The sequence below is a fragment of the Spinacia oleracea genome, chromosome 6, assembly GCF_020520425.1.
Source record: "Spinacia oleracea cultivar Varoflay chromosome 6, BTI_SOV_V1, whole genome shotgun sequence".
NCBI classification, from domain to species: Eukaryota; Viridiplantae; Streptophyta; class Magnoliopsida; order Caryophyllales; family Amaranthaceae; genus Spinacia; species Spinacia oleracea.
The window spans coordinates 147102028-147121319 of record NC_079492.1 but is presented as its reverse complement, the minus strand read 5'-3'; the positions used below and the strand labels follow the sequence as shown (position 1 = coordinate 147121319).

At 33.6% G+C, this 19292-nt stretch overlaps 3 protein-coding genes across 3 annotated transcripts; 1 reads left to right on the top strand and 2 right to left on the bottom strand.

Annotated features, from left to right (window-relative positions):
* Positions 1-2257: 2257 nt before the first annotated feature.
* On the bottom strand, positions 2258-4682 carry LOC130463691 (glucan endo-1,3-beta-glucosidase 4-like). Its single transcript, XM_056832899.1, has 3 exons — positions 4584-4682; positions 4247-4489; positions 2258-2340 (listed from the first exon to the last, which is right to left on the bottom strand). The coding sequence occupies exons 1-3, from the start codon at positions 4651-4653 to the stop codon at positions 2258-2260; spliced, it is 396 nt and encodes a 131-aa protein (XP_056688877.1). The 5' UTR covers positions 4654-4682.
* Positions 4683-8303: 3621 nt separating this feature from the next.
* Positions 8304-11127, bottom strand: LOC130462760 (glucan endo-1,3-beta-glucosidase 4). The gene is made up of 3 exons (XM_056831652.1): positions 9787-11127; positions 8839-9075; positions 8304-8503 (listed from the first exon to the last, which is right to left on the bottom strand). The coding sequence occupies exons 1-3, from the start codon at positions 9851-9853 to the stop codon at positions 8472-8474; spliced, it is 336 nt and encodes a 111-aa protein (XP_056687630.1). The 5' UTR covers positions 9854-11127; the 3' UTR covers positions 8304-8471.
* Positions 11128-11169: 42 nt separating this feature from the next.
* On the top strand, positions 11170-15577 carry LOC110781769 (uncharacterized). Its single transcript, XM_021985820.2, has 5 exons — positions 11170-11792; positions 12582-12680; positions 13815-13859; positions 14429-14566; positions 15008-15577. The coding sequence occupies exons 1-5, from the start codon at positions 11403-11405 to the stop codon at positions 15341-15343; spliced, it is 1008 nt and encodes a 335-aa protein (XP_021841512.1). The 5' UTR covers positions 11170-11402; the 3' UTR covers positions 15344-15577.
* Positions 15578-19292: the final 3715 nt, after the last annotated feature.

Below are 19292 nucleotides of genomic sequence, written 5' to 3'. Positions count from 1 at the left end.
TATCTAAATTTAACTTAACTTAACTTATATAAGCTTATTTTGTTTAAAATAAGTCAACATAAGTCCAACATAACAAAGTGTAAGCTAGAGTCCAACATAACGAAGTGTAAGCTATAGCAAGTGCAACTGATGTCCCATGCTTAGGTTTTGTTTGTGGCCTTTTGACTTTGTGTTGCCTTGGTTGGATAATGCTTTGTAATCATGAAACTTTTACCATTGACTTTGAATGTTATTTTGGTCGAACGAAACACAAGAGCATTTCCATGAATAAGGAAGAGCGATTTGAATCTGTGTTCCATTGTATACACGCACTTAATTTTTGACACTAGTCCAAGACCTTATTAATTAAGAGCTTGTTTATACGGAGGAATAGTTAGACATTTTGTAGTGATTGTAAAATATAAATACGGTATAATATGTCAATTTTAAAACATAATTTATTTCCACAACACTTCCTTTAATTTTTAGTACATGGCACAGTAGAATCACAAAATATATAGCACACTACAAAATTCATAGAGGATTATTATAAAGATAAGCTTGCGCGTCCTGATAGAAATTTGAGGACGCACGCGGAAGTTTTGATGGACCTCAATTATATAACAAAATTGTATTGTCATCATTGATTACATTAATAAGAATTGTACAACTATATTTTCTTTGGTAGAACACTTGTTTCTACCCCTCATATTTTTGTGTGGGAGCTCTATTTGATTTGCTCACCTCTAAACTTATGCAAATACAACATATTTATAGTGGTTGTATTCTAGTTTCTAGATTCTTCTACTCTCCTCGTTTATCTAGATTTTTCTTGGAATAATTCTAGATATTTTAGTTACTAGATTTTTCTAGTCTAGCTCCTAGATATTTCCTAAGATTATTCTAGATTATAATTTACAATCACATATTTCTAGATTTTTTTAGATTAATATTTAACACGTCCTTCCCAAACCGGCATGATGTTGTGCGACCCTTCACCACTACCTACACTTGAATTTGCAGTCACCATGACCTATCACAAAATAAATATATGTTTTTATTAGGGTTATGAAATATAACCGATGCAACAACCATGCATTTTCAAAAGTAAGGCGTATTTTAAATTCAAAATTAATACTCGTAAAAAAATATACGCCTTTAAATATTATAGTGCCGCGATCTACCTACAATAATAAACAATACGGAGTATGATCTCCCATCTTTTCGTTAAAATTAATTGTGTATGAAAAATTCATATACGTAATTGATAATTACTCATTTATGATTAATCTTTTAGATGAATTTATAGATCCAAAAAACTATTTTGGATCTTGGTAAACCATAATTTCAGCACCATCATAGTTGCATTCGGCACTGATAGATATATATAAAACTAGTCTTGGGGCTTCAACCATAAGTTTTAGCTTTTGGTTGAGTTGATCATTTGACATGGTATCAGAGCCAACGTGACGCAAAGGTCACGGGTTGAAATCTCATCCAATCCTCCTTTCAAAGTGAAATATTTCGCGCTAGGTATGAGGAGGCCTATAGGCTTCAACCATAAGCTTTAGCTTTTGGTTGAATTGGTCCTTTGACAGGCACCCCCAACATACCAATCATTAAACACAAAGAGGCGATATGGCTCTCTTGGTTGAATAAGATCACAAGATTCTGGAATATACCCATGTAGGCACGGAAATTTTGTAGTACGTGTCACGCCGGATATTATTCGGGTTAAAAGTTAAAGTATTTACTCAATAATTGTTTGACGGTGAACAAAAGTAATTAATTTGGGTACCTAAATTAATTTGGGTACCTAAATTAATTTGGCCCATTTTAGTTATTTTAATCAAACTCGGGTATGTTTAATGGTTAAATCTGACAAAATGGGTTAAACTGTTATAAATGGGTCATGAGTATCAAGTCTAAGACAAGAAGGCCCAATGTACATAAAAACCCTAAAAAACTTTCTCACTCTATAAATAGAGTACTTTACATCATTCCTCACGAGGAGGAGAAAACAGACGACAAACCTAAATCACTCCCATATTCTCATCCCTAGAAGAAGATCGAATGACTCTGAAATTTGTGTTTACAACCCACAACAAAAATCTAGCGTTTTGTATTAACTCACGAGAGGCCTCCAGATTTGAAACACAATAACCACATTTTCCGATTTTTAATCCAAATCTTAACTAATTGTCAAATTTAAAACATGATTTTATTTGGCATTACTCATTTTAATTTTAAATAAACGGTACAATTACAAAGAATTACTTTAAAGAGAAACTTTTGCGGTATTCCATGACTTCATCGATCCTGATGTGCAATTTTTCGTCAAGAATTTGCAGTCTCCATGACCTACCACAACAAATATCAAAATTTTCAATTACAATTCTGCTAAAAAAAAAAAAGCTTAGAGATATGTGTATGCAATAATTACATATCAATAATTAATTACATTATGAAATAAATTTAACAAGATCCCAAATAATAATATACTTCGGTCAAGTTTGGTTATAAGTTTATTTTAATGCAAATTAATTAATCTGTTTGGTGCATGTTTGATTAGAAAGTAGAACTGTATAAAAGCTTCTTTTAGAGTTTTAGCTTTATTGAATAACTAAAAGTTAGCAGCTAATTAATATGCATTGAGATTCCTCTATTTTTTTTTATTTAAACAAGACAAATTACAATTATTTATAATGTTTTTCAAAATTCTGATATTGGAAAAATGAAATAATTTAATGTCCCAATGGAAAAGTGTGAAACATTAAATGAACCAATAAATTTAATTGGTTAAAGTAATCATTGGACACAAATTTTGATAGAATATTAAACATTTATGTGATAATATAAAAGAAAATGTAAAGAACATTTTGGAACGGGAAATGATAAATCCAAGGAAGAATTTCACTTCTTCCAAGGAAATCAACTATAAAAAAATGTGGATTTCCTTGGAAGAAGTAAAATTTTCCTTGGATTTATCACTTCCCTTTTGGAACACACAAAAAGGAAAACGTAAAGAACAAAAAAAGAGACGGAGGGAGTATTTACCAAATACTTTTTCCAATAAGTTTTGCGAAGATTTCTATTGTTTATGATTTTGGGCTTGTGAGAGTAGGTTACAATTTACAAGTTTTAATCCCTTACTATGTATATCCTTTGTTATTTTTATTGCCCCTGAGACTCATTTGTACCAAAAAAAAAGGGAAAAAAAAAAGTTATTAAATACTTTTACCCAAATAGTTAAATACAACCAGAAGTCAAACTAACTACGGAGTAATATTGTTATTGGCCAGTGAAACTAACTAATACAATCACCTTGTAACCAAATATATATGGCTTATAACAACTTGTAATCAAACATGACTTATGACAACTTGTAACCAAACGTGGCTTATAAAGTGGTAAATACAAACTTTTAGATAAGACGGTGTTACAAAAAAGATCACCTTGGTGTCATATAAGTTAAGCAATGAAATCAATTAGTTAAGTACCGAAACTAATTTAGTTAAGAAACGGAACCAATTAGTTAAACAATTAAACTGGTCTTTTCGGTAAGGCGGTCTTACATAAAAGTTGTTGATTGGTAAATGACCCTTTACCTTTCACGTTTGTTAGTGTAACATTTATAAATCTAATTATACATTTGAAGCTATAAAAGGTTGGAAGTATATTGAAAACACATTTTGAAACGAATCCAACAAAATCTCGATTACCATGTTTATCCTTACATATAAATTACAAATGTAATAGGTCTTGCACGCACCTGGTGTGTAAGTAAATTTGTTGCACATTAGGATAACTTTACCCAATTTTAAGTAACCGTTAACATGTTTGATTAACTTTTTATATTATGAAGCAATTTTGATGGATAAACTTTTTATAGGGTTACACGATTACCTTTATACATTATGAGTTGAAAGTATAATTCTTATTGAAAAGAAAAAAAATTATCACTAAAATATAAATAACTTTTACTTATATTAAAGTAACTTTTAAGCATTTTGGTTAACTTTGCATACCTCTTACAATATTTATTGTACACCGGATGTAGTTAAGAATTTGTGTTAGAAATACTGGTCAAAAATCAAAATGCAGTTTGTGATAGTACTAAAATTCAAAGCACAACTAATATTTTGAAACGTAGGAAATGTGATTTATCTTTTATAGAATAGAGATATATAATACAGAGTACGAAGTATGAAGTATATTTTTAAAAAATTGTGAAATATACTTTTAACAAGATAAAGAATTGTCTTACTTGGATCTTGGTTAGTCTGAAGTCCAGTATCATCAAAATTGCAATCAGCACCAGCAACAAACCAATAATCATAGACATAAGAAGCAGTTGTCTTGAGATCATTAGCCACATAACATGGTTGTCCTGGTTGTATAAGTGCACAAGATGCTGGATTTGTTCCACAAAAATAATCTAGCTTTTGTTGTATTACAACATCTGAGGCATTTGGATGTGCAATACAGAAAGCACATTGGGATTGTCCATCTACATGTAAAAACAATATATGAAATATATATTTATTTCAACCAGAATACTATCTAATATTTTAAATAGAATAAGAGAACTCGGTCTAAATTACCTGTTATCTGGCCTGAATAGATTAGGAGGATGGAGGTGAAAAAAACTAAAGATAAAGCGTTACTAATCATTTTTGGGCGTGATTGTGTGTCCTAGAAAGGTATATACGATGTTAGTAAGTAAAGTAAATGAAGTTTCCTTCTTTTAGGGTATATAAAGAACGAGGTACACATACTACTAATACTTATTGTTCATGCTGACGTGTTACTATTAAATGTGAAAATATTAATAATTTCATTTATTTTAATATAGCAGTAAATCATTTTTTCCGCGCATAAATAGATGAAAATCTTAATAAAAGCATGAAATAAAAACCAAAATATGGTAACAATTTCATAACCTCAATTCTCAAGATACTATTGATTTATTTCCATGTTTTACTAATTTCCTTCTTTGTTTTTTGTTTTTCCTTTTATGCCCTTCTTAGGAATTAAATCTTTATGAAACGAAAGTACAAATCAAAATATGGTAAGACCGTAAGAGCAACTCCAATGGTTGCATTTAGGGACTTGCTTGCAATTTCCAAAACTTTCAAGCAAGTAGCTTAACCATTGGAGCAATTTTGTTAAATGAGTTAGACAAAGCAAATTAGCTCCACCAAGCTAATTAGCTTGGAAAAAAAATAAGCTTTTCCCCCCTAATTATTAGGAAAGTAGACGTAAGAATAGAATTAAAAAAATTAAAAAAAGAAGTTAAAACAAAATTCAAGCTACTTGCTAACCATTGGAGCATGTTATTGCTAGAAAATGTTGTTGCTTGAAAAATTGATGTGGCATACCAAGAAACAATGATATTAGCTAACCATTAAAGATGCTCTAAGAATTTTCATAACCTCAATTCTCAATACACTGCTAATTTATTTCTATATATATTTCTTTTTTCTTTTTCCTTTTATGTCCCACTTAGTAATTAAAGGCTTGTTCTCATGAAATTATTTTTGCTGAACTGAATTTTATTGATTAAATTCTGAAAAAAGAAGTTAGTTATACTAATTAAGATTTAATTTTAATTTACTTTTGGAAATTTTGGTAGAAATGACATTTTATGGTGCAACTTTTCTAATAAAGCACCTTTTGATTTATTTTTTGGCAAACTAAGACCTTAAATCACTTTTAGGTTGTTAACTGTGACCTTATAAGTTTGATGTCGAACGTTAGCTTGGTATTTCCATTCAGAGAAGAGGTAGGAGTTGGTTGTACACTTGTACTTGAACAATTGATAATTGTTATGATCTAACATAGTTCAAGTCAACGCCATAAAAACAAAGCCACAGTTCGAAATCATACTTAAAGTCCCAACAATAAATTAATAGTGATTTAACGTCTTAGTTTGCCACATTTTTTAAAGGTCATTTTTCACCAAAGTAAACCCACAAAAAGGTCATTTCTAACAAAGTTTTCATCATTTTGATTTTTATTATTCAATGTAGGATATTAAATTACTCTCTCCGTCCCAAAGTTTTCTTTACGTTTGGTATTTTGCGCATTGAGACTCCTCTATTTTTTTCTTATTTAAACAAGGAAATTTAGTTTGTTTATAATGTTTTCACTTTTATTAAAAATCTGACATTGGAAAAATAGAAAAGAATTAATGTCTCAAAGAAAAAGTGTGAGAGACTAAACACCCAAATAAATATAACTAGTTGTGAAGCCCGGTCGTTGCCCGGGTTGTACGATAATATTTTGTGCATTGAAAACATAGTGAAATATAACCAAACTCTTTGAGTCTATGTTTTTTTCATCCTTAAAATAAAAATCAAATAATACTAAACTAATCTACTTAATCTATAAATTTTGAATATGAAATACTATTATTTTTGAACCACTCTTCTTAAAAATCTAATGAAACTCAAAAGGAAAACAACTCAAAATTATCAAATTAACACAAAACCAAGATGTTTTATATCATGTTTATTTATGATTTACAAATAAACCTATTTTTGATAGTTCTTCTACTTAATATGATTATTAAAATAAATTCATACAAATCATCCCCGAAAAATTCAATTACAAAAAAATATAGAGTATGGATACCTACAAAATCAAAACAAACGGCTTAGGGTCTGATAATGACAAATAAAATTATAAAAACTATAATAAACTGCAAAATTAAAAACGAAAATACCATGCTACAATTTTCTCCTTTTAAACTGTTTGATTCATGAAATGACTTAATCCAGTCGTTGGGACCTTCAAATTTTACCATTAATCTCTTATTAGAGCCTTCAGAAATTCGGGTAAAAACCGGATAAAACTGGAAATGTGAAGTAAAACACCAGCGCTACAAAATTCTAGCGCTGGCATTGTACGCGCCACTTATTTCCAGCGCACAAATCCTCAGCGCCATTATTTTCTGGCGCTGTAATTTGTTTCTCACACAATCACGCAAGATAAGGGGTTAATCCAGCTGTAAACAAACAAATCTGGCGCTGAATTTTTCTGAATAATGTACGGTATATTGACAAATAATCTACATGATCTTAAAAGTTGTTTGCCATGATGAATAAATAAAGGGAGAGGATAAAAATTGTAGCAATTAATAGGAGGGTATCCATCACTTTTGTATCGAGATTTGGTGATTATATATTGGATCCTTATGTGTAAGGAATTGGAATTCCCTAAGTTAATTGATGAATCCTTGGAGGCCACAAACCCACAAATACTACTATTTCTATTACGAATATGGTGGACGAACAAAGTTTCGCCGTTGAAGACATGGATCTATGAAAAGGAAATGGAGTTTATATAAATTGATAAATCAGTATTTTATTTTTCTCAAAACTCTATCTATTTACTTTTTTATCTTAAAATATTATGAAGTAAATTTAATCTTTTTACCATATTTATCTATTTACTAAATTTTTTGAAATAATTAATATTTGATTGATGACTGGATTTTCCTACGTGGACGCTCCCAATGCTCTTGAAAAAACTCCCCTTTATATATATATATTAGATTGGTTAAAATAATATTTGACACAAATTTTGATAGAATATGAAAGCAAATACGTGATAGAGTAATATAAAAGGAACTAATTTTTTGTTAGCGAACTAATTTCAAACTTTTATGTAATAAAAAAAAAAACTCATACTTTGTGTAATAATTGAATTCACACTAAAATTATAATTTATAACTCCTAAATAATTGAAAATGTAGAGAATTTGTTCTATTCGACTTATTTTGTCTGAACGTACTTATAGTATATGAATTTAATTGAACTTTATTTTAACTTATCTAAATTTATGTTATATGAAAAACTTATTTTGTGTGAAATAACTTATTTGTGTGTGAAAATGTTTGAAAAAAAAAAACTTTTTTTTTTGAACTTATATTATCTGAACTTAACGTACTTAACTTATATGAACTTATTTGAATTTAACTAAACTTATTTGAATTTAACTGAACTTATTTTGTCTGAAATAAATCAAAATAAGCCTAACATAACAGAGTCTAAACTAAAGCAAGTGCAACTGCTGTCCCTAGTTGGATGCTGCTTAATCATGAACGTTTACCATTGACTTTGAAAGTTATTTTGATTTGAATGAACCACATAAGCATTTCCTCGTATAGATTATGAATGAGGAAGAGCGATTCGAATCTATGTTTCATCGCATATACGCACTCTGTCTTTAGCACTAATATAAAACCTCATTAATTAAGGGTTTGCTTATAATAGTTACGCATTTTGCATTGATTGTGAAAAATCAACATGGTATAGTACGTCAATTTTAAAACATGATTTATTTCCACAACACTTCCTTTAATTTTTAGTACAGAAGCAATACAATACAAATTAGCACAATACAATCACAAATTCATAGATGATTGTTATAAAGATAAACTTGCGGGTCCTTCCCAAATCTGCATGATGTTGTGCAACTCTTCACCACTACCTACACTTGAATTTGCAGTCACCATGACCTATCAAAAGATAAATATATGTTTTAATACAACCAATGTAATAACCACATATTTATTTTCAAAATAGTAAGGTGTAATTTTAAGTTCAAAAGAAATACTCGTAAAACAAATTGTACGCCTTTTAGTATTATCTATCTGCGGTCTACCTACAATAATAAATTGTACAGAGTATGATCTCCAATCTTTTCGTTAAAATTAATGTATGAAAAATTCGTACCATTTAATGAACTACAGATCGAGTATTCTGGTTGACATTTCAGTATAAACGTATCGATAATTACTCGTTTATGGTAAATATTTTAGATGAATTTATGAATCAAGAAATAATATCTTACTTGGATCTTGATAAACCATAATTTCAGCACCTTCAAAGTTGCATTCGGAACCACCAACATACCAATCATTGAAGACATAAGAGGCGGTTGCCCTAACATCACCATCCACATAACATGGCTCTCCTGGTTGAATAAGATCACAAGATTCTGGAATATCTCCACAACAAAAATCTAGCTTCTTTTGTATTAATTCACGAGAGGCCTTCGGATTCGAAACACAATAAGCACATCTTCCATCTACAAAATTAACCAAACATAATTATAACTACAAATTATTGTGTATGAGTAAAGATGGCTGTGGGGTCGGACCGGGCCTAACCGGACTGGGCCCGAGCAAGGCCCACTCAACTACGTGTCGGGCCAGGCTGAAAAGTTCAAAATAGGGCCCAGGCCCACGGGCTTTTGTATCGGGCCGGTCCGTTGTGCCTAAGCCCAATTTTACTAAATTTAGTGTGCTTTGTCGTGCCGGGTCGAGTAGAGTCGTGTCGTGCCTTGTCGTGCTTTTTCCCAAAAAAAATCGGCCCACGCCAGGCCCACTAGTGGCGGATCTTGAACGGTTTTGCAAGGGGGCCGGTAGAAAAAAATAAAATAAAATACACTATGTAATTATACAATTATACACAAATTTTAAGGGGGGCCGTAACTAAAAATACACTACAAAATTTTCCAGCCGGGGAGTCGGGCCCACCCCAACACAAACTATGATACGCCCCTGCGGCCCACGGCCCACGGCCCACGACTTCGTGCTCGTGTTGGGCTGTGCTTTTATCGTGTTGGGTCGGGATTCGGGCCGGCCCGCCCACAACCATCTTTATGTACGAACACTTATTGATTAATATCGCACACGATAATTCCTACTTTTTTTTTTCATACTTGAATCACTTTGCAAGTAAAAATTTAAATTCGATCTAAAGTAATAAGAGTCATGAGACGTGATTTAGTTTTTACCTGTTATTTGACCGGAAAAGATTACGAGGAGGGAGGCAAAAAGAATGAAAGGTAAAGCGTTACTCATTTTATTCTTGTGTATGCTTCAAAATGTTGATAAAATATGTTGGAGAAACTAAAGTAAATTGGTAATTCTCTGATTGGAGAAGGTATGTATATATAATAGAATATCAAAGTATGAGTAATTGAGTAGTGTAGTGCATTTCAAATTTCAATACGTAAACCCCTGTTTAATTTATTGCATAGTGTGAAACTATGACCCATTTTGATTTTCTACCATATATACTACTACTACTAATAATAATAATAATTTAACAACCTTGCTCTCAATCCCTTCATTTATGTATTCAATTGTTAGTTTTTTTTTTTTTTTGGATCAAATAATCAATTGTTAGTTTGTTACCTTTTTTTTTGTTAGTTTGTTACCCTTTTTTATATAATTGAATTTAAAATGACTTATTTCATTTTTCTATGGTCAATTTTCACTTTTAATTTTTTGAACGGATGATTATGGACAATTTTTAAGTTTAATACTTACATAAAAAGTTTATATATCTCCCCGCGCAGTATATCAACTCCTATTTGTAGAGTTCTCCTTAAATTCCAAGAAAAATATGTACATGAACCTTAACAAGTGCCCATAACAATTGTTAGAAAAACCGATTCTAAATTAACATAACTAATGAGTAAAATCTGATCAATTTAAAATTCACTACACTACTTATGTCAAGTAAAGAGTTAAATTTAAAATTTAGAATCGGGGGTGTTTTTTTTTGTCAATCAATTACCATATAGCGGCACTACTGCACATCTTTGACTTTCAAAACCTTAGATTTTTCTACGAGAGTTTGAACGGCCGATAGTAGATATTCAATTACGATTGAGAATGTGATACCTAACTAATCCTTAGTTAATGAGTAATAAATTTGGGCCTTTGGCACCTCGGGTCTAATCCATTATTCCATCCAACTAAAGATGGTCGTGGGCCAGGCCGGCCCAAAGCCCGACCCGATACGAAAAGCCCGCCCCGACACGGGCACGAAGTCGTGAGCCGTGCCCGAACCTTAATTTTTTGGAAAAAGCCTTACAAAGCACGACACGACTCGACCCGGCACGGCAAAGAACGCCAAATTTGGTAAAATTAGCCTTAAGCATGACGGCCCCGGTCCGGCCCGGCACGAAAGCACATGGCTCGGGCCTTGTTTTGAACTTTTCAACCTGACCCGACACGATACAATGGGGCTGCCGTAGCCCGACCCGAACCCCCATCCCGGCCCACGGCCATCTTTACATCCAACTACGTGGACAACGATAATCGGACGTCCAAACTCGCAACAATTTCATTTCATTTTAGTGAAGCAGCGACTGAGAAATCAGGCAATTAAAGCATCACCTCCACTATTCATTCATGAAATGCCTTAAATCCGGTTAGAGATTCCCAAGAAATTAAAACCCCCCTATTAAATTCCCCAATTCAATGCACAACCTGATGAGATAGAGATCAACGATAGCCCCTGTTTATGGAGTAAAAGTTACACCAGATCAACAAAAAGAGAAATCTAGAACACAAAACCCAAATTGAATTCCGGGTTTTGCAATTCACCCATCAATCTCAAATGGGTCGCCGCCCAATCGACTCAAATATGGGTCGTTGGACCTCCATGAGTCTCTTAATGCTGGGTTTCTTAGCTTGCACTTTCGCCTATTTAGTTATTTCAATTGTTCTTAAACCCAGAAATTCAATCACTGATTATGATGGATTGGCAATGGATGAGGGTGATGGGGTTAGTTTGGAGAGAGAAAATAGAGGTGGGTGTTGCCGAGGAATCCCTAATTTGGAGCTTTGGGGCACGGCCGTGAAATGGGGGACAAAGCATAAGTTTGATTCTGAAGAGGAGTGCTGTAAATCTTGTAAGGCTATGTGTAGTGGTAAAGACGGGCCTTGTTTGTGCGATACTTGGGTGTTTTGTGGCGATCGTAGCGCTTGTGGACCGCAATTCGGTGAGGTTAGCTTAGCTTGATCTTATTATTGTTTTGTTATTGAATTTTTGAAATGGGTTTGTTGATGTTTATGTTTATTGATCTTGGTTTTTGCTTGAATATGGTAATATATAGTGTGATTGTTATGGTTGGGTTGAGAATTGATGATATTAATTTGAGTAGTTGGTTATGAATTGTGATGTAATGTGTGTTTCTTTGATTAAATGTGGAGATTGTGACTGATGTTACTAAACAGCTTCTTGTTGTCAAATAAGATGCTATGCTTGGCATAACTTGGGATGTCAATTAGGTGGGACTGTGTTTATTAAGCCGTCATAAATGGTGGTAATGGTGCTATATTCATTCCAATTTCCATGGTAATGCAATTTTCATCCAGAAATATGTGTTTCTTTTGGCAAATTATGTTGCAATTCAATCACTCATAACCATTACAGTATTAGGGGCGGTTATCAATTGCTGATGAAAATCTTATTGGAAATACAACATACTTGGGGTAGAATTTCATTTCCATGGAAACTATCCTAGCATTAGGATTTTCTTCGTAACTTTCATGTTAACTCATTACCATTACCAGCAGGTAGAATTTCATTTCCACGGAAACTATCATAGCATTAGGATTTTCCTCGTAGCTTTTACGATAACCATTACCATTACCGGCATTTATTACTGTTTATCAGACGCCTAAATGGGTCGTTAGTATATGAAAATTTCACCATTATAGGCTAGTTTGAAAATGAATGACTATAATTTCTAGGGAAGTTGTATTAATTTATTGGTGATCTTTGGGGTTACAGTGCTGGCTGAAGAAGCAGAATGATTCTTTGGTACCTCAGCGTCAAGATGTGGGAAGCAGAGTAATGTGGACTTCTGGGCTTATATTTGGCAAAGGAGAGGTACATAATCTGCTGGATATACACTCTTTCTCACCTTTCCATAAGAGGTGTGCAATTCTTTCTGTTAAAATATTTGAGAACATTTTAAAACTAGGTTTTTTTATACTTCATGTTGTAATATACTTCATATATCTTATGCAGTTATTCTAGTTGGCGATTGTTTCTCCTCTTGGAGAATGAATTTACGCTTGAATGTTATCTTTCTCTGCTGTAGCTTGTGAAGTGTGTTATTTTTCTTTTACTTATAAAATTTCCTTAGTCCCAGAAAACAGCCTTTTGCTCAGATGAGCATTATAAAAAGATTTTCATTGCTTACTGAGTATTGCACCCTAAATACACTTTGTATGTATTGCATATCTAACAACAGTCAACATTTCTTGATTTGCTCAGATGTTTATCTATGTCTCTTCTCTATGCCTCTCCCCAGGGTAGAGGAAGGCTATTTTTTTTACTAAAACAGTCGTTCAATGATGCTCTAAAACCTAAATAGATCATACTTCACATAATAGTGTCATGTTATTCTCTGTTGTTTCTCTTTTAACACACTCTGAGACTGAACAAGTATTTTTTGGTAAAATGATGCTAGGATTAACCCAGGAAAGCACATGGCTGAGTCATATCCCCAAACAACTACTAATTGAACAATGAAACTCTATAGAAGGCTGATATTTTTATTTAACAAATTATTCTGCAATAAGTACTGAGTTTTCACTGAAATCTGCAGTTCACTTTAAACATATTGGAATTCCTGAAACTAAGACACCGTTGTCCTCAGCAGTATAACGATCATTATTAGTTAAATCCCACAATTTATCACTTTCCATTTTAGCTAAAAAGATTTACTGTTTTTTGGATTTGGATTAAAATTGACTCGATAAAAATGGTTTCATAAATGTTTTGTGCTTCTTACTTAATAGGAAAATCATTGGTTGTTAACATGTTTTAGTAGTCAAATATTGCAATGATGCACTCTTGAAGCCACCCTAGAAATATAACTAGCAATAAGTTAGCTGTCAGCCTTTCCCTAGAAGCGGTTCCACTGTACTTTTGAGCCCTTGTAATGCTTGTTGCACCTGTTTTTTTTGTTGAATCTCATTATTTTGTTCCACTCAGGCTCATTATCTTTTCCTGCAGGGTATTATCGGCTTGGAAACTGAGCATGGTACGCTTCATATAAAAGTAAGCACCCCTGACTTCATCAGTACGTAATTATACCTTTTTGTGTTTGTCAACACGAAACTTAGGAAATTTTGGAGAATATGTAGACATGTTATTTGATAGGTAAGAACCTGTAACCTGTCATGTGGATATTATAACTATATCATACAAATATACAATGACTGCACAAGTATTTGATTACTCCAGCATAATTTGCAATTTGCTAAATTCTACTTGTATTAAACTTTAGCATGTGCTTTGTGTGGCAAGAGAGTAGCACCGTAGCAGCTATGTTTAGGTCCATTTGGGTTAATTACGTGTATGCCTTTCTCATCTAATTAAATAAATAAGCCAATTACATTGCATTAAACTCTGTGCCGGTCAAACCGGTTAAAGTATTACTGGACGGAGGGAGTATTAATTTTTATGCTGTGTATTGTCCCAATTGAGAATTATGTACTGGGACTAGACCTGTTCATTGGGGATTATTTGGGTCGGGTTACAGCCGGGCCGGGCCTAAGTTAAATGAGCTGGGCTGGGACAGTGGGAGTGACTTACAAATCTTTCTAATAAGCCTCAGTTTGGTGCAGCTCTACCCTGATTCTGCCCCATATTCGGTGCAGTACATTCTTGAGCTACTGACACTTCGCCATTGTGCCGGCTGCCAATTTTACCGAGCAGAAGGCCGAGGGGATTCTTGGGATATAAAGGGCAGCCATATAAAAGATGTGAGTTGTTTTCCTTTGTAACTTTTTATTGTTCTTTGAATGTTTTCTTGTCATTAATACAATAAGATATATAAGTGGGGGGTGATTCCAAATCAATAACAGTTATTGATGAATAGTACAAATCACATGGCATAATCTTAAATAAATAGACTTCCAAGATATACATTTAAGTTCAATTTTTATTCATTGAACTTCAAATTATATTCATTTAACCTCAAATTTTATTCATTTAATTCACTTTTTTCGTTTCTTTTTAAAAGGATTTTTTTTTTATTTACACCCTTTTTAAAGTTTTCCTACTTATTTAATTACGAAAAATGCCATGTTATTTGCACTATCCACACAAATCACAGTTATTGATATATACTTTCCCTAATACGGGATTACATCTTAGTTTATTATGAAGTACTCCGTACTTAGTAGCTCAAATGGTATTTTCAGGCATCTTTTGGCCCTCCATTTGCCTTGATTCAAGGAACACTCGAAGCAGCAGGCACGTCTTTCCAGACAATCCCTACTGAAGTTTGTCGAACCGTTAGAAGAGGTGCAGTTGCATGGGTTGGTTCTGGTCCCGAGTTCTTCATAAGCTTGGCTAACCATGTAGAATGGAAAAACTCTTATACAGTTTTCGGTTCTGTCCTCCCAGAAGATATGGAAATTGCAGAGAAAATCGCTCAACTCCCGACAAAGCCGGATATTTGGAACAATATTAACGTTTCTGTCTTGGAAACCCCTATTCCAATCTTGATTCAGAGAATTAAAACAAATCATGCATGAAGACCTTACACATAGGTTATAGTTTTTGACTTTTTGTTAGAGATCTTTGATCTTTCAATACACAGTTTTTACTGGCAAAATAGGTTTATCTGTTTTTTCTTGTACACAATCGATACACAGTTTTTTTTTTTCTTCTTCTGATTTTTCACTTCCAATTGAATTAGCAAATGTTGGCTTGTTTCCTTTACAAAGATGTTGGGTCTTAATTTTATAGAAGGTTCTTAGAGCATCCAATACATGTTCAAAGGGCGAGGCATGCTACATCGCTGTCCACCAGCGACAAAAAAGATCCATACTCACCCTAAAAAAAAAAAAAAATTGGAAAGATGGCCCACATTTAAATAAACGGATATTTCATGAAATACCCCCGAGGTTTAAGTTAATTCACCAGGTACCCTCGTTGTTTCAGTAATCTACCAGGTACCCCTCAGGTTTCATTTTCTCGCATGACTTAACCCTGCCGTTAAGTGGCCGTTAGAAACTTTTTTTCACCAGGTACCCTCGTAATTTATTTCACCAGGTACCCCTGAGGTTTTTTAGATTTTCACCAGGTGCCCTTGTGCTTTATGGTAATTTCACCAGATACCCCTGCTCACCAACGGCTAGTTTTTTTTAAAAAAACTAGCCGTTGGTAATCCTTCTCTATTTAAAGGGGGAGCCGCTGCAACTCTTCACTACAAATTTCTGTTCTTCCCCTTAACCAACTCATATTTTTCCTAATTCCCAACTCACCTTCAAATGAGCTCATATTCTCAATCCCAATCTTCTTCTACAACGTATGAATCCTCATACGTTTTAGTTCCAAACAAAACATGCAACATATGTGGGAAAAAATTTGCAATAAGAAGTTCTGAAACAATGAAAAATCCTCAAAGACTATATTACAAGTGTGACTTAAGTGACAACTTCAAGTGGTGCAAGGGAAGCATTGAGCAACCACTGCCAATCAGAAACAACAGAGGTAGCACAAAGGAAGGAGAAATTGAAGAAAACAGAAGCTTGGATGAAGAAATTCACCAAATGAAGAAGAAACTCAAGCAGCAAAAGAAATTAATGCATGGAACTATCAAAATTGGCATTGTAATGTTTTTTATTCTAGTATTTGTAATGAGAAAGTGAATGATGACATTTCATCAATAATATGATATTTCATTTCCGAATTAAGTAGCTTTACAAAAGTGTGCCCCCGACACGCAAAAACTTTAAGTGTAGCTCTACAAAAACTTGCTCCCATTGGCAAAAGATATACATGATAAGTTTAGCAAAAAGTTATGCATAAATCACAAAATCAAGTACGCTTCCTTTTTCCCTTACTTGATGCATTACGTTGTTGCTGTGAACTGGAAGCACCTTGATCTCCCCCTTGCTGTGAACCAGTTGCACCAGAACCAGCTGCACCAGCAGAACCAAAAGCACCACCACCAGCAGCAGCAGCAGCAGCCTTCTTTTGCTTTGCAGTGGCCCCACCTCTGCATGTCCTTGCATTGTGTCCCACCTCCTTGCACTTACCACACCTCACAGTGCTATTTCTCTTTCCCCTTTTTGGATCATGTTTACCTCTTTTTCTCAGGTTAGGGGGTCTACCTGATGCCCTCTTCATGGGTGGTGGGAGGATAATAGGAAGGTCAAAAGAAAGCCATTGGGTTGGGTCAGGCATGGGGTGTATGTGCTCTGAGTAAGTTAACTTGTATGCTTGCCCTTTGAAGTAGTGAGACACAAAATCAGTAGCCTCAAGTCTTTGGTGGTAAATAACCCTAAGGCCATGTCTGCAAGGTATGCCAGATATTTGCCATACTCCACAACCACAAGTCCTTGCATCAAACTTAATAGGGTATTTGACAGCCCCCTCTTTCACTTCATATTCCCCTCCCCCAGCAATTGTTACAGAACAAAACCTGGTGAAACTAGCCGTTGGTGAGCAGGGGTATCTGGTGAAATTACCATAAAGCACAAGGGCACCTGGTGAAAATCTAAAAAACCTCAGGGGTACCTGGTGAAATAAATTACGAGGGTACCTGGTGAAAAAAAGTTTCTAACGGCCACTTAACGGCAAGGTTAAACCATGCGAGAAAATGAAACCTGAGGGGTACCTGGTAGATTACTGAAACAACGAGGGTACCTGGTGAATTAACTTAAACCTCGGGGGTATTTCATGAAATATCCGTTAAATAAATGTGTACAAGTGTTGCTAACTTCTTATATACTGTCATCGGTAATATAAGTATTGTCATTGTTATATATATACTGTCATTGTTGTATTAAAATACTGTCACAATCACCCAAAAAAAGAAAATTATGTATACAAGTGTAATGAAATTGGAAAAAGTAAAGGGATCACTTAAATGAATTGATAAAAGTGTTGCATATTAAATGAATAGATAAAAATATGTATATAAGTGTTATATAAGTATTATCATCGTTTACATAAATACTGTCATTGTTGTATTAAAATACTGTCATTGTTGTATCAATTACTGTCATATTGCCGATATTTAGTAATTTGTTTGACTTTTCAACTCATGTAACGAAAATACCATTTTGCCCTGGGTATGAGCTCTTTTTATCGCTGTCCACCAGCGATGTAGCATTCCTCTTCAAAGGGCTCAAAGAAATACCGGGAATAAACTCATGTTGAGATTGAATTGAATCGAAGGATTTAAACAACTTCCTTATAGTAAGTTGTAAGTTCCCACTCGGTTGTAATTTTTTTTTAAAATTAATTATTGTCAAATTATAGCGCCTTTGTAAAATATGCTAAAATTTCGTAAAAATGGCTCGATGTATTGGGTTGTGTTCGTACATCCATAAGATTAACAGAGGCAATGACTTGTTTAATGGGTTTTCGTTGGGGTAACAACTTTTACTTCAAAAATATTACAAATCATTACCGAATCGAGACGACCAGTAGAGTTGCTACTTACAAATAAGTAAATAACGTGTTAGATGTGCAGGTAGTGTGGACGATAAATGAGATTAAAGCGATTGAAGCGACTTTCAATAGGTGCTGCATCAACAATGTCGACAGAAAAAGATTACACAATGCTCGTATTTTAGCAATTGGCGCTTAAAATTTCTTTTTTCATTTACTAACTTTCCTTAGTTTTTACTTGCCAAAAACAAAAACAAAAATCTTATTTTTTTTGTTTCTATAAGCTTAAGGCCTTGTTCGGCAAAACTAGCGGTAGCGAGTAGCTTTTAGCGGTTGAGTTGCGGGTAGTGGTTAGAGTAGCGGGCAACGTTTAATCAGTAGCTGGTAACGGTTAGCTGTCAAAGTAACGATTGATAATATGAGTGTTTGACAAAAGTAGCGGTTGACTAAATAAAAATCATTAACTTAATTAAAATTAGTTCAATTTGACTAAATAATGTTCATGTTCGATGCAATTTTAATCAATACGAAATATTAGAGAGTACTCAAATATATTGAATTCTCCTCAATAAAAATACGGAATATAATAGTACTATACAAGTACTATATGGAGTCTTTCTCAATTCAATACTTTATGGAGTTGAATTCTTTCAATTTTCTATACACTTTATGGAGTTCATTCTTTCCATTTTCTGCATTTGGTTAATAGAAGGGCGATTATGATCGGTTTCTTGTTTGTCTCACACAAAGATTTGAAACGATGTCGAATTAAAAAAATGGAGTGTCAAAAAACTTGACGGCAAATGCTGGTAAAATATCCCAACGCTACTATCTGAAATCAAACGTTTGACAAAATCTCCGCAAACACTACCTTGACCACACCTGCTATCTAAACCGTTACCATGCCAAACAATACTTATTTTTCCAACTACTCTGTAGCATGTTGACTACCCGTTAACCGGTACCTTAAACACTACGCCAGAAATGAAATGCCGGCCTAACGTTTTATTATAAATAAATAAAAAAAAATCCTTCGGTTGGCACCAGAAAATCCAGTCCAATACATTTGGAGTGTATTTT

Bases quoted from the DNA above. Each gene is read 5' to 3' on its own strand.
- LOC130463691 (XM_056832899.1), bottom strand. From the start codon at position 4,653: ATGATTAGTAACGCTTTATCTTTAGTTTTTTTCACCTCCATCCTCCTA. The intron at 4,490-4,583 runs GTAATTTAGACC...TTTTACATGTAG, and splicing joins CTATTCAGGCCAGATAACAG to ATGGACAATCCCAATGTGCT. The intron at 2,341-4,246 runs GTAAGACAATTC...TTGTTGTGGTAG, and splicing joins TCAGACTAACCAAGATCCAA to GTCATGGAGACTGCAAATTC.
- LOC130462760 (XM_056831652.1), bottom strand. From the start codon at position 9,853: ATGAGTAACGCTTTACCTTTCATTCTTTTTGCCTCCCTCCTCGTAATC. The intron at 9,076-9,786 runs GTAAAAACTAAA...TTAATTTTGTAG, and splicing joins CTTTTCCGGTCAAATAACAG to ATGGAAGATGTGCTTATTGT. The intron at 8,504-8,838 runs GTAAGATATTAT...ATCTTTTGATAG, and splicing joins TATGGTTTATCAAGATCCAA to GTCATGGTGACTGCAAATTC.
- LOC110781769 (XM_021985820.2), top strand. From the start codon at position 11,403: ATGGGTCGCCGCCCAATCGACTCAAATATGGGTCGTTGGACCTCCATG. The intron at 11,793-12,581 runs GTTAGCTTAGCT...TTGGGGTTACAG, and splicing joins GTGGACCGCAATTCGGTGAG to TGCTGGCTGAAGAAGCAGAA. The intron at 13,860-14,428 runs GTAAGCACCCCT...AGTTTGGTGCAG, and splicing joins ATGGTACGCTTCATATAAAA to CTCTACCCTGATTCTGCCCC.